The sequence below is a fragment of the Ahaetulla prasina genome, chromosome 11 (assembly GCF_028640845.1).
Source record: "Ahaetulla prasina isolate Xishuangbanna chromosome 11, ASM2864084v1, whole genome shotgun sequence".
NCBI classification, from domain to species: domain Eukaryota; kingdom Metazoa; phylum Chordata; class Lepidosauria; order Squamata; family Colubridae; genus Ahaetulla; species Ahaetulla prasina.
Window position 1 is genome coordinate 1,667,539 of NC_080549.1, and position 14,636 is coordinate 1,682,174.

At 48.8% G+C, this 14,636-nt stretch overlaps 1 protein-coding gene across 1 annotated transcript in view; it reads right to left on the reverse strand.

The window, feature by feature from the left end:
• Nucleotides 1-10,486: 10,486 nt before the first annotated feature.
• Nucleotides 10,487-14,636, reverse strand: part of GPC3 (glypican 3) — a 94,913-nt gene continuing 90,763 nt past the window's right edge. The window contains exon 8 of the mRNA XM_058154635.1: nucleotides 10,487-11,062. Coding sequence (XP_058010618.1) covers nucleotides 10,896-11,062 — 167 coding nt within the window. The 3' untranslated portion in view covers nucleotides 10,487-10,895. The remainder of the gene's footprint in view (nucleotides 11,063-14,636) is intronic.

A 14,636-nucleotide genomic window follows, 5' to 3' on the forward strand; every position in this document is an offset into this window, starting at 1 on the left:
ATTAGAAGAAGGCTAAACAAACCCCCAGCCACCCACCCGTAATGCAGCAAAGAGTAATAATTTAGACGCAACCACGATCGGATAAAAATCCCCCTAAAAAAGGGGGTGCTTTAAAACCCACCTAAACCAACTTTCGAAAGGAAAAAAAAAACACCACCTTTCTCTCAAAACAAAGGTGTTTGTGCGTGTTGTAATTATTACCAGATTTCATAAAGGAATTGTTGTTCCCTTCTTAAATACAGTAATTGTGTTACTGTGGCCATTCCGAGCGGGTGTGTGGAAGTTCTTCACAACAAGCCATCCAGATTGCGCTGTTAGTTGCGACACAAGGCTTTGTCCGAACGGTTGTGTTTCCCATAAGTTGGCAACCTTATAAGAGGGAGGGAGGGAGGGAGGGGATAATCCATTTAGGGTGGGCTCTCCGCAGTTCAAGAAAACCAACAATGTCTGCAACTGGTTTTGTGTCGCGGTTTATTTTATTTGCTGGGAAGATCCATCTGGCCACCCATCTTAAGCTAAAATAGCTACAACCCCTCACTGACGCAAGCCACAATTGACAGCATGTCGAACCAGAACAGTTCCCCAAATGCTATGGAAGCCAGTCCATCAAGCACCTGAGGTTAGTATGTGGCCCAAACACGGCCTGCCTGAATTTATTTGCTTCCCGTTTTTTAAAATTATTTTTACAAATGACTTAAGATGGTTAATATAGCCAGCACATTTTCCTCCTCCTGTGTGGTGGGTTGGAATGAGAGAATGTTCTTTATCGTTTATCGCACTCAACGCGTAGTGATCCTCAATGGAACTGCGTCTACATGGAGGGAAGTATGCAGTGGAGTACCCCAAGGCTCTGTTTTAGGCCCAGGACTCTTCAACATCTTCATCAATGACTTGAATGAGGGGATAGAAGGGGAACTCACTGAATTTGCAGACGACACCAAGCTGGCAGGAATAGCCAACACTCCAGAAGATAGATACAAGATACAGAAGGATCTTGACAGAATTGAACATTGGGCGCTATCTGACGAAATGAAATTCAATGGTGAAAAAAGTATGGTTCTACATTGAGGCAAGAAAAACGAAATGCACAGGTACAGTATAGGTGGTACCTCGCTCAATAGTAGTAACTGTGAGAGGGATCTTGGAGTCCTAGGGGACAACCATTTAGATATGAGCCAGCCGTGTGCAGCAGCTGCTAAAAAAGCCAACACAGTTCTAGGCTGCATAAACAGAGGGACAGAATCAAGATCATGGGAAGTGTTCATACCACTTTATAATGCTTTGGTAAGGCCACACTTGGAATCCTGCATCCAGTTTTGGTCGCCGCGATGTAAAAAAGATGTGGAGACTCTAGAAAGAGTGCAGAGAAGAGCAACAAAGATGATTAGGGGACTGGAGGCTAAAACATATGAGGAACGGTTGCAGGAACTGGGTATGTCTAGATTGATAAAAAGAAGGACTAGGGGAGACATGATAGCAGTCTTCCAATATCTCAGGGGCTGCCACAAAGAGGAGGGAGTCGAACTATTCTCCAAAGCACGTGAAAGCAGGACAAGAAGCAATGGGTGGAAACTAATCAAGGAGAAAAGCAACTTAGAACTAAGGAGAAATCAGTGGAACAACTTGCCTCCAGAAGTTGTAAATGTTCCAACACAGAAGTTTTTAAGATGTTGGATAACCATTTGTCTGAAGTGGTGTAGGGTTTGCTGCCTAAACAGGGGGTTGGACTAGAAGACCTTCAAGGTCCCTTTCAATTCTGTTATTCTGTTTAATGACCCTGTAATCCCTTGCAGGATGGAGTTTGGGCAATTGAATGGAGCTGAGTGTTTACTGACCGGATGCCCTTCCTGTCGCCAATGCAGAATTACATTCAGCAGATATATTCTCATTGTGCCCAGAGAGAGAAATATCTGCCGCTACCTAGGATCAAACTCACAGCTTTGATTGTGAGGCGACAGCTCCACCTCTAGGCCACTGCACCGCTCCTGGCTGAGAGAGAGAGAGAATGCCTGGCCAAAATTCACTCAGCTGGCTTTCATGCCTAAGGCAGGACTAGAACTCGCCATCTCCTGGCAATTGGCCCAAAGTCACCCGGCCAGCTTTCATGGCTGAGGTAGGATTTGAACTTGCCATCTCCCTCTTTCTAGCCTGCTGCCTTAACATCAAACTGGCTCTCTTGTTATGGGATGCCAGGCGTTTGCCATCCCTCGTGCCTCGCCGATTTCGGCCAAGGTTTTTCAAACCCAGCCTGTTTTTTACCCACTGTGCCTATGATGGACCATTTATGAGAAATTGGCAGAACTTGATGGAACATCCTGTCCCAACATCGTGGAAAAGGATGCTGAGGGTTTTAGCCAATCCTTCAAAAGGGAGTGAGTGGGTGCACATCCACATCCACGCCCACGCCAAGCTCTCGTAAAAATCTCTGTCTCTGTCTAGCTCCCTCAGATCCTTCCATCCCACTTTTCCTGTGAGGACCACTGGAGCTCCAAGTTCTCATGAAGTTTTGGCTGCCAGGCCTGCGAGAAAGGAAAGCAAAGTCCTTCTACGCCTCTGTGCCTGCCAGAGCGAACTTGGAGTTTCTTTGGCGGGACAATGCAAATTTTAAGGGCAGCCCAGCAGGGGGTCGGGCATTCTTCTCCCAAAGAGGGGAAGAGAGAAAGGGGGGGCTGTAGACCAGAGGGGGTGGAGGAGGAGGGGTGGGAAGGGAGAGGAGAGGAGAGGCAGCCGGCCAGTTGGAGGCTGAGAAAGCCCACCAGAGATTCAGGACAACACAAAAAAGAAAAGGAATTCCATGGGGCGACTTGTGGATAACAGCAAGGCCAGTCTGGTCCACAGAAGGAATTGGCAGCATCACCAGGAGGAGGTTCCTGGGTTCCATGATGTTGTGACCCAGGTCCCAGGAAACTCAGTCCGTGAAAAAACAAACACACTTTATTCGAACAGCTGAGAATTACTTCATTCCCGTTCAACTCAAATTAAAACAAATTCCTCCCAACACAAATTCCTCAGTCCTATCACAAACCTTGGTCCAATTAGGCAAACTACCAAAGGCCTTTCTTGGCAAACGTTCAGAAGTCACAAAAATAAAGGCAAGACGTAGACGAAGCAGAAGACAAAGCTACCAACGTTATTTTCTGGCAAAGCCCGAACATCGTTGCTGGTCTGTTTTAAGCCTTATGGGAGGGGCCAATCATCTCTTGGCCCTACTCCCGAGTCGTCCTCTGTGCTTGAGCTGCTCTTGCCTTCTGGCAGCTCTTCTCATGCGTGCATTAGGAACAGGCTCCTCCTGTTCCTCTGCCTCACTACTATCAGCCTCTGGAGGCTCTGGAGTCTGCATCTCATTCCCCGATGGCCCTGGCCCCACCTCAGCCTCATCGCTGTCCGACTCAGTTGCCAGCTCTGCAGGCTGCTGGCGGACCACAACACATGATGGTGGGTCGATCCTAGTCACCTGCCCTTTTTGCAGCTACAGACACCAAAGTCAGGCACTTTCTAAGGGAACTCCAGAGAACCAGCCATCTTCTCCATCCTTCAGGGCATTTATTTGTGCACTGTCCTCCAACATAAAACACCGACTCTCCAGGGATCCCTGCTTTAGCCTACGGTGGGCCCTGCTTCGTGCAGCACCAAGGAAGGGGGGGAATAATTTAAGATGGTTTGTGATCTCTATTGGAGAAGCTCAAAATGGGCTGTCCAATGGATGTGGCCCATCACTAAACCCTGTGTTGCCTTGAAGTGACTTGGCTTGTTGTCTGCATCCTCATGGGAACTTTTCCGGAACCAAAAATGGTGGCTGCAAACAAGCGATGCTAAGTCCGGTGCAGGGCAGCTTCCATATTTCATGTTTCATATTTCAAGCAGTTTGTAAAAGTCAGAGGGAGCGAAGGAGAGAGCCCAGCTGGCACCACAATGCCCGCAAGAACCACATTCCTGACCTAGCAGTGAGCAACGATCCTTCCCCAACTCTTGGGGCCTAGGAAGTGGTTTCCTTCTCATGGATCAAGCAGGGGGGGGGCTATCAGACTCCATATTAGCTCTCATTATTCCAAACACTGGGAATAATGGCCAGGCCCAGCAGAAGATCTAGAAGATCTTGGCAGCTTTGGAACCTAAGCAGATGACAAGCCAACCTGGCTCTCCCCTAGTCGCACAAGAGCTTTTCTCTTCTCTCTTCTGAGTTTTGGAGAGGGGCCCAAATCAACTCGGCATACATAGCATAGCCCAATGTCTTCCATCCCGGAGGCACATGAGCGTGCCACGTGTCCTCTTTCGAGACTTGATGACCACGTAGACGACAGCCGCAAGGAACATTGAAAGGCATCGCACGGGGAAAGTGACAATGTTCCCCGGGCCAACTTTTGCGGTCCGAAGATTAGGGGCAGCTTTGGAGATCTATAGAAAGAGACATTCCTTCCTCCCGTTGCAAGGATCGTCTTACCTCCTTGGTGTGGCTTCTAGGGCAAGAGGACGCAGCTATGCTTCATCCCAGAGTTCTGGGTCCCAACGTCGGAGCGCTCAACGGTGGCTCAGAAGCGGCCGTGGATGGAATCCCATCCCAGCTTCTTGGCGTGACTGCCATCCCCACGTGTCCTCCTGCCCATGTTTCTGAAGCCAACCTCCTTTGGTGCCCTTGGCTGGTCGGGCGATCTCCTGCACGGGGTGGGGGTGGGGGTGGGGGCTCTCAGCAAAGAAGGCTTGCAGGGCAGGGCCCTTCCCCGGTCCACCCGCAGCTGCTCGGCGGGATAATCTTAGGAACGCGGCTGGGACAACGACATTCTCTGAAGCGTTTCCAAGCACTCATCACTCAGCCAGACAAGCGCAGGGAGCTGGCAGGCCTCTGCCCTCCTCCTCCTCCTCGCCCGGCCAGAGAAAATGCCCTTTTAAAACCCTGCGGACGCCAGGGCACACAGGCCTGCTGCTTTGATCTCCTTCTCCGAGCGGCGGGCAAGATCAATTTTCATCCACCTCACCCAGCTCCAGATCAAAGGAAGGAGGTTGAGAGGAGAAAAAGGGGAAAAAAGGCACAGAAGACGGGGAGGGGGCAGGGAATGGGCAGGAGCCTGAAAACATGGCACAAATACATGCCCGGTTCCATCCTCACGAGCTGCTCAACTTCCTCAGCAAAGGGGAAATCACAAAGAACGTGGTTTCTTTTGCTAGGGCAGGGATGACGAACCTTTTCGAGACTGCAACCCAAAACCCACTTACGTTATCACAAAGGGCCAACCCGGCAATTTAACCTGGATAATGAGGTTTTACTGCCTAAAGTAGTGATAAAACAAGGCAGAGTTCAGCTAATTTTTTTCTAAGAAAAACGTGAAGAATGCACTTTTATACCCCTTCATTTTCTTTCCGCTTTTGAAATATTAGGTTTAGGAACAATAAAAAACAAAAACTTTTGTAATATTATTTCTCTTTCCCTCCCTCTTCTTTCTCTCTCTCTCTCTTCCCATCCCTCTTTCTTTTCCCCTCCCTCCCTCTCTCTCTTTCTCTTTTCCTCTCTCTTCTCTTTCTCTTTCCCTCCCTCCCTCTCTTCACTCCCTCTTCTTTCTCTCTCTCTCTTTCCCTTCCTCTCTCTCTTTCTCTTCCCCTCCCTTTTTCTCTTCCCCTCCCTCCCTCTCTCTCTTTCCCTCTCTCTTTCTTCTTTCTCTTTCCTCCTCCTCTCTCCTTCTCTTCCCTCCTCCTCTCTTCCCTCCCTCTTCTTTCTCTCTCTCTCTTCCCATCCCTCTTTCTTTTCCCTCCTCCCTCTCTCTCTTTCTCTTTCCTCTCTCTCTTTCCCTCCCTCCCTCTCTTCACTCCCTCTTCTTTCTCTCTCTCTCTTTCCCTCCCTCTCTCTCTCTCTTTCCCTTCCTCTCTCTTTCTCTTCCCCTCCCTTTTCTCTTCCCTCCTCCTCTCTCTTTCCTCTCTCTCTTTCTCTTCCCTCCTCCTCTCTCCTCTTCCCCTCCTCCCTCTCTTCCCTCCCTTTTCTCTCTCTCTCTTCCCTCCTCTCTTCTCTTCCCTCCTCCTCTCTCTCTCTCTTTCCTCTCTTCTCTTTCTCTTCCCTCCTCCTCTCTTCCTCCCTCTCTCTCTCTCTCTCTTTCCCTTCCTCTCTCTTTCTCTTCCCTCCTTTTCTCTTCCCTCCTCCTCTCTCTTCCTCTCTCTTTCTTCTTTCTCTTCCCTCCTCCTCTCTCTCTTCCCTCCTCCCTCTCTTCCCCTCCCTCTTCTTTCTCTCTCTCTCTCTTCCCATCCCTCTTTCTTTTCCCCTCCCTCCCTCTCTCTCTTTCTCTTTTCCTCTCTCTTCTCTTTCTCTTTCCCTCCCTCCCTCTCTTCACTCCCTCTTCTTTCTCTCTCTCTCTTTCCCTTCCTCTCTCTCTCCCTCCTCTCTTCTCTTCCTCCTTTTCTCTTCCTCCTCCTCTCTCCTTCTCTTCCTCCTCCTCCTCCTCCCTCTCCCCCCATGGGAGGAATGTGATGGAGCTGGGCTGGGGTGATGGCGCGCGTACCCACAGCGAGGGCTCTCAGTGGCACCTCTGGCACGCATGCCCTAGGTCATCACTGTGCGAGGGGGTCCTCAGACTTAGAAGCAGTCGTTTAGCAACTGTTCGACATTAAGACAAATCCCGCAACAGGGACTTACGATCAGATTCAAAGTTACGATGGCTGCCCCACCACCATGAGTCACACGGCGGCATTTTGACACTCGGCAACAGACCTTCATTTACGGAAAAACATTGTGGAACCCAGAACAACCGGTGCAGCTTGCTAACCTGAACAGAACAGAATAGTAGGGTTGGAAGGCACATCGGAGGTCTTCTAGTCCAACCCCTTGCACAGGCAGGAGACCCTCTACCATTCCGGACCAATGGATGCCCAATCTCTTTTTGAAAATGGCGAAAACCGGGTCTGCAGGTAAAATTCACCCCTGGAACTTGGCAGGAGGTTGCACTTGCCAGCTTCCAACCAGTTCTAGCCTGAGACCCCACTCTGGAGGTCCCCCGCCCAAAGTGGCAGCTGTTTGGGGCTGAATGGTAAGTGAGGAAGGCTGGCCCCCTTAGAAACAGGAATCATCTCACCGCATTGTCTGCCCTCTTGCTTTCCTCAGCAACAGCCTCTCCTGAGGATGCGCCCAGTAGGTGTTTCCACCTTGACCTCAGATGGTGGACATCTCGACACAGAGAAGATCAAGGAGAAAGAAACATTGGTCCCCAAATCATCTGAGTTGACGCACAACATTCCACCGTGGCTTGTTCAATGTCAGTGGAGATTCTCAATCCTGCAGGTCACGGTTGTCCCAGAGGCAACTGGACTTCCTTGTTCTTTTTTTTCTCCTTGAAAACGTTTCGCTTCTCATCCAAGACGCTTCTTCGGTTCTTCTGAAGAACTGAATTCTTGGATGAGAAGCGAAACGTTTTCAAGGAGAAAAACCAAGAAAGTCCAGTTGCCTTTTGGAAACGGAGCTTGTTGGGCAGCTCAGAGCCAGCCAGGTTTATTGATTTATGCCCACCAAAGTCTTTTATGATTTATGCCCACCAAAGGTCACCAATGCCCACCAAAGTCAGCAAACCAGAGTTGGGCTGAACAAGAAAAAGAGAGAGAGGGAGAGAGGGAGGGGAAGAGAGGGAGAGACAGAGAGAGAGAGACAGTGGGACAGGGAGAGGGAGAAAGAGGGAGGGAGGGAGGGAGGGAGGAAGAGACAGAGAGACCAACTCCTTCACTGAAGGACCTCCCCAGTTTTGCTCTTCCAAACCGGCTCTTCCATCAACACTGGGAAAAGCCACCCAAGTGTGTGGGAATTCCAGAACGACCTCAGTAGCGTTTCCTCCGCGTGGTACAGAGCCTCTCCCCCCCCCCCGCCCCACCCCTACATGTCTGCACTCCTTCATCTGCCTCTTCTGCCTTTTCCACATCTGCTCTTCCCCAAGGAATGCATTTGGCAGAGAGCTCAAATTAATCCAAGAACGCTCGGCATGTGCTCCAAAATGCAGTCCAGATGAAGGCTTTCTTCTTTGGGGAGGGGGGGGCGTGGGCTTGACAGCACTTAGCTCCCCCCCCCCCTCCTAGCAAGGCACCCGGGCTGGAGTCAGCTGGGCTTCCTTGCCCATAGATGCCCCTCAAAGGAAGGTTCAGGCACATCACTGTCCTTTTAATGGCCCTAATTAAACCATTTCTCTGGTGTCTCTTCATGGAGAGTTGATTTTTTTTCCTACTTGGCAACCCACAGATTTTCTTTTCTTTCTTTCTTTTTTTTCTCCTTTTAATAATATACTTGGACGCTGACAAAATGCAGGCCTTTGTTTGCATGCTCAGGATTTTGGCTGCGAACGGCTGGCTGGTTTGGGACCGGTTTATAATAAGGAATAATGACTCCCATTTCTTTTTTCTGTCTCGGGTGATCAATGGCTTTGCTGCTTGCAAAGGGGATTAGTAATTACCCAGATAAGTAAGTGTGAGGGCACATGTGTGTGTGTGTGTGTGTGTGTGTGTGTGTGTGTGTGTGTGTTATGCACGCATCTCCATGTGCTTGTGTGCCTGTGTGCAAAAGGAGGTGGAAGCCACCAGGATGAGACGTTGACAGATCAGGGCGGTGAGAGGGGCTGTCTGTTGCAGGCAGAGGTGGGTTTCAGCAGGTTCTGGCCAGTTCTGGAGAACCGGTAGCGGAAATTTTGAGTAGTTCGGAGAACCGGTAGTAAAAATTCTGTCTGTCCCCGCCCCCATCTATTCTCTGCCTCCCGAGTCCCAGCTGATCGGGAGGAAATGGGGATTTTGCAGTAATCTTCCCCTGGACTCTAGCTTCCTTGCCTTGGTCCCTTCTAAACTGGCCCATACCCAGGCCCTCCATCTGCAAAGCTCATCCCTCAATGGGCCTCCTTAGGGTGCCGTCAGCCAAACAATGTCGGCTGGCAGCTCCCAGGGGAAGAGCCTTCTCTGTGGGGGCACCTGCCCTGTGGAATGAACTACCTGTGGGGCTATGCGTACTCCCCGATCTCCGGACCTTTAAGCACGAGCTCAAGACTTCTCTCTTTCATCGAGCAGGGCTGGCCTAATGGCAATTTTAATGGGGTTTTAATCGGGGTTGTTTTTTATAATTTTATCCTATTATTTTTAAATTTTCGGCCAAGGGAATTAGATTTTTAAAGATATGGTATTTTAACTTTTGTGTATTTGTTTTATTCTGGCTGTAAACCGCCCTGAGTCTTCGGAGAAGGGTGGTATGTAAATAATAAATAATAAATAATAAAATGCACTTTAACTTCAATAGCTCAGACTTTTCCTGTGTTCCCACCAAGGCTTCTTTCTAAATACACCAAAAAAGACACAAAAAGGAAGGAAAAACCGAATTGCACAGAATGTCTTCCAACCAGCTAAATAGCATCACCCCGAGGTTTCTGCCTCTGCTGACATTTGTTCCCACTTAATATTCTTCTTCCTCCTCCTTCCTCTTCCTCTTTTCCCCATCCTCTTCTTCTTCCCCTTCCTCCTTCTCCTTCCTCTTCCTCTTTCCCCCTTCCTCCTCTTCTTCCCCTTCCTCCTCCCTCCTCCTCCTCCTTCCTCTTTTTCTTCTCCTTGATCTTCCTCCTCCTCTTCTTCTTTTTCTTTGCAATAGGGAAGCTGGAATTAGATCTCAAATAAGCATCTACAGGATCAGCTGGAATACAAGCCAATGTGGATAGACTTCTAAACAGGGTGCAAAATCTGAACAAAAGGGGGTGAGGAAGAAAATTCACAGTGATAGCGCTGCACTTATGCCATACATTTCAAAAAGAGCTATTTCTTCCTCTCAGAGGCAGAAGTGCATGTGCAAACACACATACGCACACACAAATGCACGTTAGCCAAGCATGTGATCAACAGCCTCCGACTGATGGTAGAACCTATTTATTTTTAAAAAGAAGAAGAAAAAAGACAATCCTCCCTGTTCCCAGCGCTTCATATTTCCGATGCAAATTAAAGAGTCTAAAAAAGAAAGGAAAAATATCTCCAGCCAACGGAGAAATTATGGGGGTCTCTGAGAGATTCCCATTTTTCCATGCTCAACAGACAAGCTCAGAACACAATCTATGAACAGACAACAAAGTGATACAGAATTGTGGGTTGTTGGTTTTTTTTAAAAAAAGAAGAAATAAAATTAGAAAAGCATGCTTGATCCTGCGGACTTTCTGGAAAATATCTGAGCATCTTCTGAAACTGGACAACCGCCCTGGAACATCCCGTTCTCTGCCGTGCTCATATCAGCCACACCTGGGGAATTGCATTCGTCCTGTCTGAGAAGCGATGGGCGCTTCTGCCACGGAGGGCCTGTCTAAAATTGGCTAGCTTTTTTTAAAAAATAAATACGCAGCTCATTCATAACAAGAATCCAGGGTTCATTGGGTCCATTCAAATGGGCACCTTCAAGTCAAGTTTGCCACCAATATTAATACAAGGGCTAACGCAGATTCCAGAGCAAAATTTACAAGCCGCAGAACCGTGTTTCCCCCCCCCCCCCGTTTTGGAGCTGTTCCTTTCTCCCGCTTCAGGTTGGGCTTTAATCTCAAAACAAAGCACATTTTGAAAAGTTCTCCGATGGTGTTTCATCCAGTAACTTTGCTCACTTCGATCCACTGAGGATGCTGTGTGCTGTTGTCACCCTAAACGGCAGTGGGGGAAAATGTTTTATCAAATCCACGGGTGATACAGGCCGAATATTTTTAACCCTGTCGTAATAACTGGACGAGAATTCTTCAAAATACAAGCACTGGGTCTTTTGGACCAGACCTCCAATGAGGAAATGTTTTTTTCCTTAAAAAAAAAAAAGTCCTGTTTCTAAAGTTGTTTTTTTCAAGTGCTTCTGAAGAGCAAGAACGATTTACGGGGCATCTTCACAATGCAAACTGATAATGGATTCAGCCCGGATTGTGGCCAAGGGTCAGTTCAAGTCATTTGGCCATCAGAAAAAGCCACCATATTAGGAGAGCGGTCAGCAGTTGAAGATCCAGCGCTGGGTCCTTGGCACTGAGGCTCTGACCCATCGTCTCTTTGGTCTGCTGATCCACAAGCTGCCTGTTTGAAGGGGAGCCCTCGCTGTCCAAGTCGTAGGCAAGCTCTGGAAGGAAGGAAGGAAAGAAAAAAAGAAAGAAAGAAAGAAAGAGAAAAGGTAACTGTTCTGACCTATTTTGTACCCTATGACTATCATTAAGTGTTGAAGTGTTGTACCTTGATGAAGGTATCTTTTCTTTTACGTACACTGAGAGCCTAGGCACCAAGACCAATTCCTTGTGTGTCCAATCACACTTGGCCAATAAAATTCTATACTATACTAGGCTTCCCAAGAGCATGAAGCAGACTCCTTGTCCCGACCAAAAACCCTTTTTATTAAGTTACTGTGAATTCTTCTCATTCATATCCAGCAAAGTCTTTCATGGGGGAATTTACAGTCACAGAGCTTATCTGGCTTCGGGAGCTGCCAAGCCGATATCTTCAAAACTTGGCAAGGAGTCACGAACCAATTAAGCAAACTAATTGTCTCCTGCAAACTCCACTTTTGCTCCTTTTATTCCCTCTGGGAGGGGCCATTCATCGTCCACTTGTGTCCTTACTCCCAAGTCGACCCTTGTTCTTTAGCTGTTCCCTTTGTCTGGCAACTCTGTGCATGTGCACACTGGGAACAGGCTCCAGCTGTTCATCTGCCTCACTGATGTCTGCCTCAGAAGGCAGCCGATAACTGGCATACGGCCCTGGCCCCCTCTCTGCCTCCGACACAGAGCCCTCATCAGAGCCTTCCCCAGACTCCAGGACTGGCCCATGTTCCTCCCCAACCTCCTCACTGTCCAAATCTGCTGCCAGCTCGGCTGGATGCTGGCAGCCACAACAGTAACAAAGAAGGAAAGCTACAGATCTTATGAACGTTTGATGCCTAATAAAATTATTGGTCTGCAAAAGTGCTACCAGTCAGCCTCCCTAGATAGACCATTCAGGACACACAACCAGATGAGATAATTCTGCTTTATTGTAAGGCTACATTGACAGAATCTTGCCAGTCTGGAAGTACAGTTCTCCCACTGTCTCCTATACAGCCTAAGAAACTAGGGAGGGTAACTTCTCAGCTTCTCACCCTTCCCACGAGTTCTGCTGACCCTTATCTGACTGTTCCCTCGGCTGTGTCTCATGGCCTCGTGTCCCCCGCCCCAGGTCTTTCTCACATAGTGTTACACTACCAGACCCCCAAATTCAAGAAGGGCCATTGCTTGGACAAGGGTTGGATTTTAATGGAGGTCAGCAGCCTTAGTTCAACATTGCTGTGGTTTGTTATGGGGTGCACTAAATCATGGGCTGGATTTGTGTGACGCATTAATCCAAAAATGCGAGTAGGAGGTCTTAACACAGAAGTCTTCAAACTTGGCAGCTTTAAGACTTGTGGACTTCAACTCCCAGAATTCTCCAGCCAGCATAGCTGGGAGTTGAAGTCCACAAGTCTTAAAGCTGCCAAGTTTGAAGACCTCTCTCTTAACACAATGGATGGAGGGCTCCTTGGTGCTCCCTCGCTTACGAAGCCCACACGTGCCTTACAGTTTCCTACAGCAGAGTTTTCCTTCTTCTGGGACCAGCTCGGTTAACTTTCTGATAGGAAGCCCAAATGTTCGGTCTAACTTTCCTCCTGGCGGCAGGGGATGATGGGCACTGTAGACCCACCCCTATATAGGTCACCAGATTGAAATCCCCAGAGGCTGCGGTTCTACAGACAGGCTCCAGTGGACAATGACGTCAGAACGGAGAGAGAAGAAAGGCACAAGACGAATCTTTCTACTGGGCTCTGCTTTTCAGCCAGGTAAAATCAATCCAGTCTGGGCTCTTTTCAAGGGCACACCTTTGCTCAGGTACGCAGCTCCCCCAGGGGTGAAATGTAAAATTTGTTACTACCCGTTCTGTGGGCGTGGTTTGGTGGTGGTGGGGGTAATGTGACTGGGTGGGCGTGGCCAACTTTTTTTTTTTACTTTTAAGTAAAAAAAGAGGTTGTAGGAAAAAATGCTTTTAAAGGGTTTTGACGATCCCAGCTGAGCCACGCAATCATCAGAGGCTTTTTTTTTTACTTTTAAAAGCATTTTTTCAGCCAAAGAAAAAATACTTTTAAAAGTAAAAAAAAAAAAAAAACCTCTGATGATCGCGGAGCTCAGCTGGGGTGGGGGGGGGCAGGGATTTTTGCTACCGGTTCTCCGAACCACCCATCAGGCGATCCGGTCCGAACCGGGAGCATTTCACCCCTGAGCCCCACCCCCCTGTTGCTACAGAGCCTGGTTGGGCAGCTGAAGGGAATCTGTCCCGCTAGTAAATCAATTAATCTGCCCTGCTATCAACCCATCGACTCCACCAGATCTCCTCCACAGCTCTTGCAGGCAACTCCAAGGTGGGTCCTGAAGCCCAACCAGGCTAGTCCCAAGAGAAGGAGCCTCTTTCCACGGATGGGGGCAAATTCCTGCCCCCAGCCTCCCCTTCCCAGCCCCGCCTTGCTCCAGATTAGATAATTGGGCTGCCACGGGGAGTAAATCATTAGCTCTGCTCCTCGGTGGTGGCCGATCAGATGGTGTTTTCCGTTCCCTCTGCCCTGCCAAGCAGGAGGAAGGTGGGGCTTCAAGGAGATTTGGGGGAATGTTTTTTGGGGTGGGGCAGGTGGTAAAAGCCACCAGGGAGTGTTGGGTTGCTGAGATACACCTCATCTACTGTGCATGGGGTTTTTTTTCCTTTTCTTTTTTTGTACAACCGTTTGACACACACCCAAAGTCTTCCCTGCTTGCTCCGACATGCAAGAGGAATGAGAGCTATTGAAGCTGTAAACCTGCAAATATGTTTCTTCCATTTCCATGTCAACAAAGGAAGTGGGGGGGGGGGGGGAGAGAGAGAATATCCCACCAGGAAAAGACCCCTTGAGTTATGCCTCCACAGATGTCTGTCAGGGAGAAGCCCTTCTGAGCTGCCTTTGGTCCTGGGAGTCCAACTTTTGAGAGCTAAACATCCATTGGAACTGTAGCCAACAGGGACTGAGCGGTTTAGATCCAGAGGATGAGACTCCCATGTTGGAAGTGCAACTGTCCCGGTTGCTTCCTCCAAGGGCTTCTCCAATCGCCCAAAGATCTGCCATTCATTGCCTTTCAAAGTCCATTTTTGATCAAGAGGTCCTCTGTCTGAACCAAAGGAGGCCTTCAAAGAAACCTGGCAGTGCTCAGCTGACAAGTAGCCAATCAGTGGAGAACCCAGAAGGAAAACGGAGGCTGGCACCAACAAACATCTGTTGCGTGAGAACCCTGCATCTAGGTAGGCATGGTAGTTAATGCCCATTTGTTGTGGTGGTTGTTAGTTGCGAAGTTGTTCCCAGCATGAGGCTCTTCTCCAGGGAGTCCTTTCTTCTCATTAGGTGGCTAAAGTATTATTTGAGTTTCCTCTTCAGGATCTGGCCTTCTAAAGAGCAGTCAGGGTTGATCTCCTCTAGGACTGACCAGTTGGATCACCTTGCAGTCCAAGGGACTCTCCAGCACCAGAGTTCAGAGGCCTCAATTCTTTGGCGTTCAGCCTTCCCTATGGTCCAACTTTCACAGCCATACATTGCAACTGGGAAGACCATAGCCTTGATTCTGCAAACTTTTGTTGGCAGGGTGATGTCTCTGCTTTTTAGTCTGCTGTCTAGA